Source organism: Pleurodeles waltl, chromosome 7, assembly GCF_031143425.1.
Source record: "Pleurodeles waltl isolate 20211129_DDA chromosome 7, aPleWal1.hap1.20221129, whole genome shotgun sequence".
NCBI classification, from domain to species: Eukaryota; Metazoa; Chordata; class Amphibia; order Caudata; family Salamandridae; genus Pleurodeles; species Pleurodeles waltl.
The window spans coordinates 308,557,799-308,571,097 of NC_090446.1; the positions used below are offsets into that span (position 1 = coordinate 308,557,799).

A 13,299-nucleotide genomic window follows, 5' to 3' on the forward strand; every position below is an offset into this window, starting at 1 on the left:
CTCTTTCCCTAAAACATGATAACATTGGCTTAATCCACAATTGGCATATTTAATTTACTTATAGGTCCCTAGTAAAGTTCACTATGTATCCCAAGAGCCAGTAAATTAAATGCTACTAGTGGGCTTGCAGCACTGATTGTGCCATCCACTGCAGTAGCCTTTCAAACATGACTCAGGCCTGCTTTTGCAGAGCCTGTGCATGCTGTTTTAAAATTCTCTTGCCAGGTCCAAACCTTCCTTTTTAATACATGTAAGTCACTTCTAAGGTAGGCCCTGGAAAGCCCCAAGTGCAGGGTGCAGTGTATTTAAAAAGTTGGATCTGTACTTTTTAGTTTTATGTGTCCAGGTAGTGAAAAACATCTACATTCATTTTTCACAATTGCAAGGCCTATTTCTCCCATAGGTTAACACTGGGATTTCCTGGCATTTTTCATAAGTGTAATTTTTCATTGGAAAAATATATATATTTTGAGTTTGGTGTCTCTAACTCACAATTTAAAATCACAACTTATGGTAAAGTTCTATTTTAAGTTGCAAGTCTGAAAATGCCACTCTCAGAAAGTTTGCATTTTCTTACTTTAACCATTCTGTGCCCTTGTCTCTGAACATACATTTATGGCCGGTGAAAGCTGAGCTTCATGCATTCCCAAAGGAAGCTTAGGTGTGCCTGATGGGCCATCCATCTCCTGATGGGCCATTAACATCCTGATGGGTCATCCTGGGCAGGATGGGAGGGAGGAGCTGACACTTGCACCTGAATGGTCTGTGCCTGTCACCACACAAAGAGCTGCATACCCTCTTGAAGTGAGTCTGGAGCCAGAGCTTGGAAGGGCGTGGACATTGTGCACTTCAGAGGCCTCTCTTTGAAGTCTCCCCCACTTCAAAGGCACAAATGGGTATAAGTACGGGACCTCAGACACCACCACTTCAGTGCACGTCTGGCCCTGAGGACATTCTGCCAGGAAGAAGGACTGCTGTGTTGCAGAAGAGAGTGACTCCTCTGGACTCTGCTGGGCTTTGCTGGAATACATTCCCAGAACAAAAGTGACTCCAAAGGCTTGCTGACTTTCCACCTGTTCTAAAGTCTCAGGGACATCATAGGCTTCACTTCATCCTGCAACTGCACATGGACTTTGCTTGCTGTAAGTCTTGCCCTGCCGGCAGTGACAATCCGGTCCTGGACCCTTGGAAGTGGGTATAAAGTGCTGCAACTGTAAACTTCACAGATCACCGTCATTGTGGCTGTCAGAACGACGCATCTCCTTCAACGCTGATGAATCGCTGCTTTAGAAGACATCTCATCACTGGCTGCATGGCTTGATGGCAACGCATCTCCTACATTTAATGGGCCTGGCAGCGGTGCATCCCGACTGCATGTGTCAGAACTGACACATGGCCTACATCGCCAGGATCGCCAGTGACTGATCAACTCAGCTTCTCTTCGCATCCTCCCTTGACGGCGATGCAACTACGAACCAAGGTACTGATTTCAGCAGGACAAGGTTGGCCCCTGTATCCAACCCCCACTCCATCGTTGTTGGTCTGAGTTTTCAGATTTCACTTACCTTGACTATATTTTGCTGATTATTGTGTATAAGTTTATTTATTTCGATTATTTTTGTGCTACTGCTCACTGATCCTGCCATTTTCTTTCCCACTGTGTGCCTCCCATCACCCGCTAGGCCCTCCCACTTCCAAGTCTTACTTCTGGAGGCCACAGCGCAAAGGCACACCCAAGGCAAGACCGTCTGCACGCGTCCATCCCTAGCGCCAAAACCCTGGGCCCTGGGACGCCATCATCTCCTTCACCCGACATAATTTTCCTCACAAGACCTGGCTCACCCTGCTTCCCCACCCCACAGCCTCTGCCATGCCTGATAGCTACAAGATTGCTCACTGAGACTGCATCAATAAGAACCGAGGTGGAATCGCTTTCATTCATGAGGAGAATATCCAGTGCGCCACTACCACAGATTACATCACCCCGATCATCTTCCAACTCCAAACCAGCAGCAAAACCACCATCAGAGGTACCCGGATCTACAGAGTAACAGGACCTCATCTCATCTTCTGCTGCTCCATTTCCGACTTCATCTCTCCACTCACCTTAGACTCTGAAAACTCCAGTTTCCTTGGTGACCACAACTTTCACCTCGATCACCCCAACAATATCAACACAATAAACTTCCTCAAAAGCATGAACCACATTGGCTTCACCCAACTGGTCACCAACACCACCCACACAGCAGGACACACATCTGACCCAATTTTTTCGACCAGCAGCAGAATCAAATAAAGCCTTGTCACTGAGCTGACCTGCCCTGACCATGACATTGTCCATTTCACCATTGTCAGTGCCCCTAAACCACCTGGTACATCACACAGCAGCTGGAACAAGATTTCAGAGAGCCAATGGACTGAACACGTCCTATCTGCCTGCATAACGCTACCAACCTCGAGCAAGCAGTCAAGAACACAGACTGTACTAATGTAGTCGCCCCTTACGAACCCACAAAATCCAAAAGATCCTCCAAGCAAGCCAGCAGGTACATGACCAATCTAAGAACCTCACAGCTTACCTGCGAACAAATCTAAAGGAAATGGCACATTAGCAGGGAGCCTGCAGGTTTAACCACTTTCAGAACCACCCTCAACCAATACCACCAATGCCTAGAAAAGAAAAAAAGAATCACCCTGGCTGACCGCATCGAAGCAAGTTCCAACCACAGCAAGGAACACTTCAGTATCCTCAGTGAGTTCTCCAGCCACTCAGCCACCAAAAACGTCATCACCTCTCCACAAGATGTCTGTGACTCTGTAGCAGACTTTTTCAAAAACAAGATCTCTACCTTCTAAAGTAGCTTGGAACCCCAACCCATCTTGATCCCTCAAACGAAAATCACGACCACCTGCTCACCACCTGGGAATAGTCCACCATGAAAGACACTACTGCCATCATGAGCTCCATCCACTCACAAGCACCCATGGACCAATAACCCCACCATATCTTAAGACTTGGAAACAAGACAGCAGTGAGCTCACCACCATCCTCAATGCGTCGATCACCACGGACACATTCCCTGTTGAATGAAAGCACACAGAATCAAGCCCCTACTGAAGAAGCCATCTGCTGACCACAACAAAAGCAACAATATCCACCCCATATCTCTGCTACTCTTAACCAACAAAGTCCTCAAGAAGGCCATTAACCGCCAACTCACTGAGCACCTGCTGAACCATGATCTTCTGGACACCTTCCAATCAGCATTCTGCACCAATCACAGCACTGAAACTACCTTGCTGGCAGAGACTAATGACACCAGATTGCTCCTCAACCAAGGAAAAATGGCAGTCCTAATCCTGCTTGACTTTTCAGCAGTGTTTGACACATTATCACACCACATTGTGATCAAAAGGCTGCACAACATCAGAATAAGAGGAAATGCCCTCAATTGGATCTCCTCCTTCATCACAGGTAGAATCCAGAGAATTTGCCTCCCGCCCGTCACCTCAGAACCTAAGGACAAAATCTGTGGCATCCCTCAAAGTTCATCCCTCAGCCCCACCCTGTTCAATACCTACATGACTCACTTGACCAGTGTCGTAAGACCGCATGGACAAAACATGATATCCTACACCGACGACACCTAGCTCATCCTCTCACTATAAGAAGACCCCGTCACCACGTTAACAAACTTTGCAAGTGCATGACGAACATTGCCAACTGGATGACTACCAATTGCCTTTAACTCAACACAGACAAGATGGAAGTGCTGATCTTTGGATACACCTCTCCATTGAATTACTCATGGCGGCCCTCCTAGGACCCCCACCAACACCAACCAGCCATGCCTCAAACTGTGGCATCATCCTGGACAATAAGCTGGCCATGAAAAATCAGATGAAAGCAGTCTCTTCAACCTGATTCCTCGCCCTCTGCATGCTCTGCAAGATTTTGAAGTGGCTCCCTATCGACACTTGATGCCCCATCACTCTAGCCCTGGTCACCAGCCAACTGGACTATGGCAACGCACTCTATGCAAGTGTCACCGCTCAACTCCTCTAGAGACTACCGATGATACAGTACTCAGCAGCCAGACTCATCCTCAACCTCTAGAAGTGGACCCTCATCCCACCCTCACCTCAAGAAGCTTCACTGGCTCCCCATTCAGAAGAGATGCCAGTTCAAGATACTGATCCATGTTTTCAAAGTCCTCCACAACCTAGGACAAGAGTACATCAACAACTGACTGAATTTCCACCTCCTGTCCAGACACCTGCGCTCTGCCTCCCTCTCCCTTACCCACACCCTCGTATCTGCAGTTGCAACAGTGAAGAATTCTCCGTCTACCACCTTGCCGCCAAAGTCTTGGAACGACCTCCCATTTCACCTACAGACCTCATTCTCCCTGCTGAGATTCAGAAAAGGACTGGCTATTGGACTAAGCCTAGGCAGCAGAACTCCATGTCCCTGGACACCCTCACAGGTGATTAGCTGCGCTTCACAAATCAAATTGGATTTGTTTGGGTTGAATTTACTAAGATTGTGGTCCCTACTTGGAAATGGTGCATTCCTCTGTCAAATAGTAGCCCAATTACTAACACGAAATGACACTTGAATATGCTTCTGCCATTTGGTAGCCAGTGAAGATAGATTTCAGTACAAGCAATGAATCCAGCATGGTGGTTGAAAATGTTGTATGAAGTTGCAACAGATAGTTTGCCACTGAAGACTAGTGTGTCCTAGTGAATCACGAAAGGTTTTGCTAGCAAAACACTATCCACATTGTAAGTTGGACTTGTTAATAATCTCTTGATTGTGCTTGTGTTCTGGTTGATTGAAAGCTCCCGCTGCAAATGGCGGCATAATTACGTGAAGTGCCATAATTTGCTGAGGTACATTAAACAATTAGAAGCAATATTCCTCAAAACTATATGAATTATGCAGCCATGGTTTGAATTTTTACCCGAGCCAGTTTCTAACAGGAGGAAAAACAAAACCTTAGGGACACTGTTACTAGTGACTAGATGGAAAAATGTAAGTGTATAGAAGCAAAATTGATACTTTAGACTTCAGTAGTGGATAAAGAACTGGAAAGAATATCAGGACTTGGTAGATGTAAGGGGAGCATAATAAAGTCTAAGGAAAATTGGCGTTAGTAAATTTCATGCTTGGCTAAAAAACACTTGATAGGTTATTGCAGTTTTTTAGGAACAATTGAGAAAGATAACCACCAACGTACAGAGACGCAGGTAAGGAGTAATAGGATACAGGCAACAACTGTACTTAGGCAATGTTGAGCAAGGACAGGACCAGTAGCACATTTACATGTGCAGATTGCTCCTGTCCAGCCCAACAGGGTATCCAAGCGGCAAGGGGCATCAAACCTGTGGCTCAATTCGTAGCAAAATGGGAGGTGGCATAGAATTACAAAGATCTGCAGCTGCTGACAATGGCTGTAAAGTTGGTTAGAGCCTGCTAGGAGTGTAGAAGAACATAGGGGAATGCAGAATGCAGAGGACAGGGAACCCTAAAAAGATCGGGGGATACCATGTTGTCAATGAATCCGAAATTGTTTTACAGTCAAAGAAGTGAAGCACCAAGCAGCCATTTTGTCTTTGGCGTGGAAATCGTTAGTTTGCATTTTTGCATAGATTAGTGCTGTTTACTAATTCACTCACATTGAAACATGAAAACTACTCCGCCAAGAGAATTTGATGGAGCAATTGAATGCTCTATATAAATCTGCAATTAGATTAGAATAGAATCCCCTTCTGACACATGCCTTAATTACAAAGTTTAGTTTTACATGCATTGACGTATGGTATCATTTTTATTTTATTTTTGTCCTCATATTCTCAAATAAATATGCCAACATATGCCAACGAGTCACAGTAACAGTCTTACCTCTAAATACACCAAAAAAGTTTCTGTAACAGTCTTAAGTTTCAACTGAGATGGCGGTTTGTTTTGTAGACTACACTGTAGACAGTATGGCCTTTAGTGGCCTACAGGCCTTAACCTATTCACCAGGTCTATGAGACTCGCAGCTGCTACAAATAGTGAAACAGTGTGAGCCAAATATGAATGCCAATATTGTGCATTATGATCCCGATTTACAGTATGGCTGATGGAATCAATACAGTCAAGTTAGTGGAAGACTCTACGTCCACCACCCTGCATTTACTCCACCTGCCAAATTTAGTCCACTGCAGGCCATGTAGTGAACCCTATAATGATGTAAGAACTGCTGTCAGGACAGTTAATACAAAGTCATTCAAAGGTTTGGTTTCCTTCTATCATTGGAGACAGACGCTTAAACCAAACTTTTCAAAGATTTTTCTTTTTAAAAAATAAACTCCCAAATCGAGTTTCTTTTTGGAAAAGAAAAAAACTAATGACCCCAACACCATGAGAGCTTTCTCCCATGGTCTGATGGCCACTTTTTTGTTTTGACTGTCCCTCACCGCCAGGATATTTCTGGCAGTGACTGACTGTTAGAAAAGTGTTTCCTGGTTGGCTAAGGTATGCACTCAGACCAGACAGGAACCACCACTTTAGTCAGGGTAAGCTAGCATTAGAAATGAGGTCTTTGGTTGGCAGTCAGGTTACCCTTGTCCATGCAAGGACCCTCACTCTAGTGAGGGTAAAGGAGAATCACCCTCAGTTAACCCCCGTCACCCCCTTGGTAGATTGGCACAAGCAGGCAGGATTAACTTCTGAGTCTAGGTGTAAAGTATTTGTACCAACACACACAGTAATTCAGTGAAAACACTACAAAATGACACGACACAGGTTTAGAAAAATAGGTAATATTAATCTAAACAAAACAAGACCAACACGACAAAATTCCACCATACACAAGTCAAGTTATGAATTAAAAAGCAAAAAGTCTTAAATCCTTCGAAAACAATGCTAACACTGTTAGCGTGAGAAAGTACCTGGGTTGCGTCAAAATAACACCGCACGGGCGAGTGTGCATCAGAAAAGGCCAACAATGCGTTGATTTCTTACTCACAAGCGAGACCGTGCGTCGTTCCTCCTCCGGTCGGGTCGACATGCGTAATTTTTCCTCTCTACAGGAGAGCGATGCGTCAATCCGGACAGGCACCTTGGGTCTGGGCAGGCTTTGCGTTGTTTTTCCATGACCAGTGAGGTTTGCGTCAAAAATCTGGTCGCATGGTATCAGAAAACCAGGTTAGGTGGGGTGCAATCTTAACAGCCTCCGTCAGCTGGTGTTGCCCATTGATTCTACAGCTGCGTGCGTCGATCTTCCAGCATGATGCAGGTGGAGCGTAGATTTCAGCCGTGAAGCAGGCGGCGAGTTGCTTCTCAGCCGCGTCTCGGAAGGTGCGTCTAAGATTTCCCCGCACGGCTGCCTGTGCGTGGATTTTCAGTCTTGGTCTGCCAGCTTCCCCTTTCAAGGGCCCAGGAACTGGATAGGGCACCATTTGGCAGGGTAGGAGTCTCGGCAGAGAGTCCAGGTGCTGGCAGGGGAAGTCTTTGATGGCCCGGAAACTTCAACAACAGGAGGCAAGCTGAGGACAAGCCCTCGGAGATTTCTTCACAAGCAGGAATGCACAACAAAGTCCATTCTTTGTCCCCTTGCACAGGCAGAAGCAGGATAGCTCCACAAAGCACAGTCACAGGCAGGTCAGCACTTCTCCTCAGCTCTCCAGCTCTTCTCCAGGTAGAGATTCCTCTGGATTTCCAGAAGTGATCTAATTTTCTGAGGTTTGGGTGCTCTTCTTATACCCATTTTGGCCTGTGAGGTAGGCCTTTTTCAAAGGAAAGTCTCTATTGTTTGTGAGATCCTGCCTTGCCGAGGACAGACCCCAAACACACACCAGGGGGTTGGAGACTGCATTGTGTGAGGGCAGGCACAGCCCTTTCAGGTGTAAGTGACCACTCCTTCCCTCCTTCCTAGCACAGATGACTCATCAGGATACGCAGGCTACACCCCAGCTCCCTTTGTGTCACTGACTAGAGAGAGGTGCAAATAGCTCGACTGTCAAACTAACCCAAACAGGGAATCCACAAACAGGCAGAGTAACAGAATGGTTTAAGCAAGAAAATGCCTACTTTCTAAAAGTGGCATTTTCAAACACACAATCTCAAAACCAACTTTACTAAAATATTTATTTTTAAATTGTGAGTTCAGAGATCCCAAACTCCACATGTTCATCTGCTCCCAAAGGGAATCTACACTTCTATCATTTCTAAAGGTAGCCCCCATTTTAACCTATGAGAGAGCTAGGCCTTGCAACAGTGAAAAACGAATTTGGCAGTATTTCACTCTCAGGGCATATAAAGCACATTAGTATATGTCCTACCTTAAACAAAAACTGCACCCTGCCCATGGAGCTACCTAGGGCATACCTTAGGGGTGTCTTAAATGTAAGAAAAGGGAAGGCTTAGGCCTGCCAAGTGGGTACACTTGCCAAGTCAAATTGGCAGTTTAAAACGGCAGCCACAGACACTGCAGTGGCAGGTCTGAGCCATGTTAACAGGGTTAATAATGTGGGTGGCGCAACCAGTGCTTCAGGCCCACTAGTAGCATTTGATTTACAGGCCCTAGGCACCTCTATTGCACTGTACTAGGGACTTACCAGTAAGTCAAATACGCCAATCATGAAAATCCAATTACACATACATTTTACATAGGAGCATTTGCACTTTAGCACTGGATAGCAGTAGTAAAGTGCCCAGAGTAACAAAAATAGCAAAAACAGAGTCCAGCACACATCAGCAACCTGGGGAACAGAGGCAAACAGTTAGAGGAGACCACGCCAAGGATGCCAAGTCTAACAGCTAGATATTCACTTAGAGATAACTTATGCTCACCATCTGGTAGTTTGGCACAAATCAGTCAAGCTTATCTAGTGAGGCACTGGGTAAAATATTTATGTAATGCACACACATGCACACACACACACACACACACAAACTAACTCAAAGAAAATAGCACAAAAAAGACTCCACACAGGTTTAGAAATATAGAGAATATTTATCTGAGTAAAGCAAGACCAGAACTACACAAATCCAAAGAGTAGACGTCAAGATAGGATTTTTTAAAGATTAAATCCAAAAATAGTGCTTATAAATCACTAGAGGTCAAAAGGTTACTTGAGGTCATGAGGGACCAGTGCAAATCCAAAGTTCAGGCCGACAGCGATGGAGGGTAGGCACGCTACAGAACCAATGCCTGGACAGCTGAGAAAGTACCTTATATGGAGCAAAGCGTCATCCCTGAGGGCACAAAGTGTAAATATTTTTCATGCAGTTGGGTCACTATCATCATCAGGCTCTGTAGAGGTGAATGCCATGCGTTGTTGCTAAGCTGCGCAGAACGTTATCATTGGGCCTTGCAGGTCATGAATCTGCTGTCAATGAACAGCCTCTAGGTTGGCGCTAAAGGGCGATGAGGCGGAATTTCTCATGCAGTTGAGGCAATGCATTGGTTTTTGTGGTAATTAGCTGCAGAACTCCCTTCAGATGCCCAGGACTGGAGAGAGGCACTTCAGGCAAGGATAGGACTCACAGACGGCAGAGACCAGCAGCACCAGGAGAGCTAGAAACAGTCTTTGATGTCCCTGAGACTGCAGAAGAACAGGGGGCAAGCCAGCAAGCTCTTGGAGTCACTCTTGGTTCAAGTGAGATGGGTCCAGTCTTACCCTCAGCAAGGCAGAGATCATCAGGCAGCAGGGCAGCTCAGCAAAGCAGAGAATCAGTTCCTTGGAACAGTCAATTCATGCAAAGTAGCAAAGTAGACATTTCACTCTGTTGGTGTAAACCTGGCGGTCTGTCCAACTTAAACTTCCTTCAAACTCTAAATCAAGATTCACAATTTTCAACCCCCTTCCACCCACAGGCCCTTCAGTGCTTGTAGGCATGTGTGATTCCTTCCATCTCCTACAGATACAAGTCTTTTTAGAAATAATAAATAAAAGGTTAATTTACATTCAGCCTTCTCAAAGCCCTATTATATTGTAGGACACCAAAGATAATTCAAATTTAAATGCCTCTACATTTGTCCTGAAAATTTCAGTGAGTACTTTTGATTGCCTCATAACACTATTGAAGGTGCACTGCACATGTGGCCAAGGGTATATCTTGAAAAGTGTCTTCATGGACAAGTATAATTTAAAAATGGTGAATGTATGATAGTAATTTGTTAAAACTGATTTTTGCCTATTTCTTTTAACCCACTATAAACATACTGTTTAGCTTTAGCATAATACTTGTTACTGCGTTTTGTCTCTGCTGTGAATATTCTTTGCTGAACGAGGCACACCTTTCTAAAGTGATAAGTGAGTCTTATGGTGACAAGTGGTCTGATGGCTAACCTGTGTCGCTGAATGCAACACTTGCACCCAACCCATTTGAGTGAAAATTAGATGCACAAATCAAAGAGGGAAAGCACATGTCTCTAAAGTTTGTCAACATCATAATGTTTTTGACAGAGAAGGCCATAGTCTCATTCGCATAACATTACTCTGATGGTTGCCCTGACTCCACTTGAAAGTTGATTATAGTAACATTGGTGGATACTTACAGTTCTTAATGTGCAAATACATTTCTTACAACAAATGCACAAAGAGTACATTGGGAATTCATTACAGCTTTAGGATTAATGCATAATATCCCCATGATCTTTGAATCATGACCTTTTCTAAGAGCAAATTATGGGCCGTATTTATACTTTTTGGCGCACAACTGCGCCAACGCAGTTGTGCGTCAAAAAATTTAACGCCATTCCAAAGCGCCATGCGGGCGCCTTATTTATGGAATGACGTTAGCCGGCGGAGCTGCCTGGTGTGCGTAAAAAAAAATGACTTACACCAGGCAGCGCCGGCGTAGGGGAAAATGGAGCTTGGGCGTCAAAAAATGGGGCAAGTCAGGCTGAGGAAAAATCTTCGCCTCAACCCGATTTGCGCCATTTTTTTTTACTCCCAACCCCCATTTAAATGACTCCTGTCTTAGCAAAGACAGGAGTCATGCCCCCTTGCCCAATGGCCATGCCCAGGGGACTTCTGTCCCCTGGGCATGGTCATTGGGCATAGTGGCATGTAGGGGGGCACAAATCAGGCCCCCCATGCCACAAAAAAAAAATAAAAAAACTTACCTGAACTTACCTTAAGTTCCCTGGGATGGGTCCCTCCATCCTTGGGCGTCCTCCTGGGGTGGGCAAGGGTGGCAGGGGGTGTCCCTGGGGGCATGGGAGGGCACCTCTGGGCTCCTTCCGAGCCCACAGGTCCCTTAACGCCTGCCCTGACCAGGCATTAAAAAATGACGCTAAAGCGGCTGGACGTCATTTTTTTTGACCCGCCCACTCCCAGGCGTCATTTTTGCCCAGGAGTATAAATACGGCGCACATGCCTCGGAGTCATTTTTTAGACGGGAACGCCTACCTTGCATATCATTAACGCAAGGAAGGTGTCCACGCTAAAAAATTACGCAAACTCCAAGATCTTTGGCGCTAGACGGGTCTAACGCCAAAGTATAAATATGGAGTTAGTTTTGCATCAGATTTGCGTAAAAAAAAACGACGCAAATCCGGCGCAAACAGAGTATAAATATGCCCCTATTTCTATAAAAGGTTAGTGAATCGGACCCATGTTCTCCATCCCTTTTTGTAGTTCCCCAAGCAAACTGCAATATTGATATGCTGAAGTAATGAGGACTAGCACCGGTTGAAATGGTCTGGGGGATTGGGTATGGGTCACCAGTGCACCCATGTGAGGAGACACCCATTCCAGCCTGACTCCTGTCAGAGTCAAGAAGGCAACAGGTAGGTGAAACACCTTAGCATCTGGATAATGTCTAGATCCATAAAGGAAACATTTCGGACTTGATAAGAACTTCATATGCCCCTCCTTCCTGACCACGTTCTTCTCTTTTTACAGAATTTTCTCTTGTTTGGAGCAAATGTTCACCATACCTAAAGGGACTAGAGATACACCGAATCAACTGATTATATAAACCAATTGATACAAAATCGTCATCTGTGTTTGGAGAGAGCAGTTGTGAGTGAAAATATAAAAGTTCTTATGTATACGTTGGATGTCTTGCGCTGCAAATGGAATCCTATCAAAAATGAAAACATAAAAAAAAACACTTATTTAAAAAATACCAGTTTTGCTAATGCCACCTCGTAATATGTATCGTAACAATCATCAATGTTAGAGAATTTGAATGAGGAGTCATGTTCACAGTATGATCTGTAAAAATTTCTAAGAATTCCATTGTATGTTTTGCCATGCAAATTGAATCATATCTAAGCTGAGAGAATAAAAGCACTACAAAAACATATAATTTACAGATGCCACCTTCGTAATATGTTTCATAACAATCAATAAAAGATAGAAATGTACGAGGAGTCATGGATTTCTCTATGATCCTTAATCAATTATTTGATCTCATTAAACATATCACCGGTAGAGTCGCCATGGGCGCGCTTGAGTGACTTGCAGAACATGATAACTTATCTTTAAAATGAGCAAGAGCTGTATGCCTTAATGAATGAGAACACCGACCCTGGGTGTGGGAATACCGGTGTGGTATTCCTACTTCCAGAACTATCAATTCCCCAGGAGTGTGTATTCCTATTTGTATCCTGAGAAATAGGGAAATGCCGTGGATATTGTTGTTTCCAGCCGTAACTGAGATAGTAATTTATCATTTTATTGCCATTTTACACCCAGAAATTTCGCCAGCTTTTCTCTGAAGAAATATTCAGATTCAAAAATCAGTGTTTTTCAGTTTTCCCTTTGACGTTGAAATCCTGATTCAGGTTGAAATCCAATTAAGAGTCAAATCAGGGTTATCTCTGTCCGAAATAATGCTTCTTGTAATTCATAGCCATAAAGTTGAGTAAGCAGGCACACACACAAGTCTTTTACAAACCAAGAAATATGGACGTAAAGATTGTCACTATATCTATAGTTTCAGTTTACAGAGCCTCAGCTACTAAAACTAAAGCAATTCAGTATTCAGAACAATATTGTCCATCATCATCTAAAGAGTGATGGCAAAGTTATGGATCTTCAGTAGCACTGATTTGAGCAGACTATGTTTTCCGTGCATTTATTTTAATCTTTGAACTAGCCAATGTACAGGGATACACATTCAGCACTCATCATAAATTGTACTGACTAAGAAAACAATCTTCCAATAATTGATACTATTTCCTCTGCTAAAGCTTTGTAATTAAAAGATATTTGTTATCAGACTGTTCTAACTGTAACTATGGATGCAACTGCATTTCAGCATCTCCTTACAAAAATAATTTTTGCCAC

At 44.2% G+C, this 13,299-nt stretch overlaps 1 protein-coding gene across 1 annotated transcript in view; it reads left to right on the plus strand.

The window, feature by feature from the left end:
* Positions 1–12,316, plus strand: part of LOC138304050 (bactericidal permeability-increasing protein-like) — a 324,414-nt gene extending 312,098 nt beyond the window's left edge. Inside the window, exon 15 of the mRNA XM_069243745.1 lies at positions 11,908–12,316. Within this exon, the coding sequence (XP_069099846.1) occupies positions 11,908–11,946 (39 nt within the window). The 3' untranslated portion in view covers positions 11,947–12,316. The remainder of the gene's footprint in view (positions 1–11,907) is intronic.
* Positions 12,317–13,299: the final 983 nt, after the last annotated feature.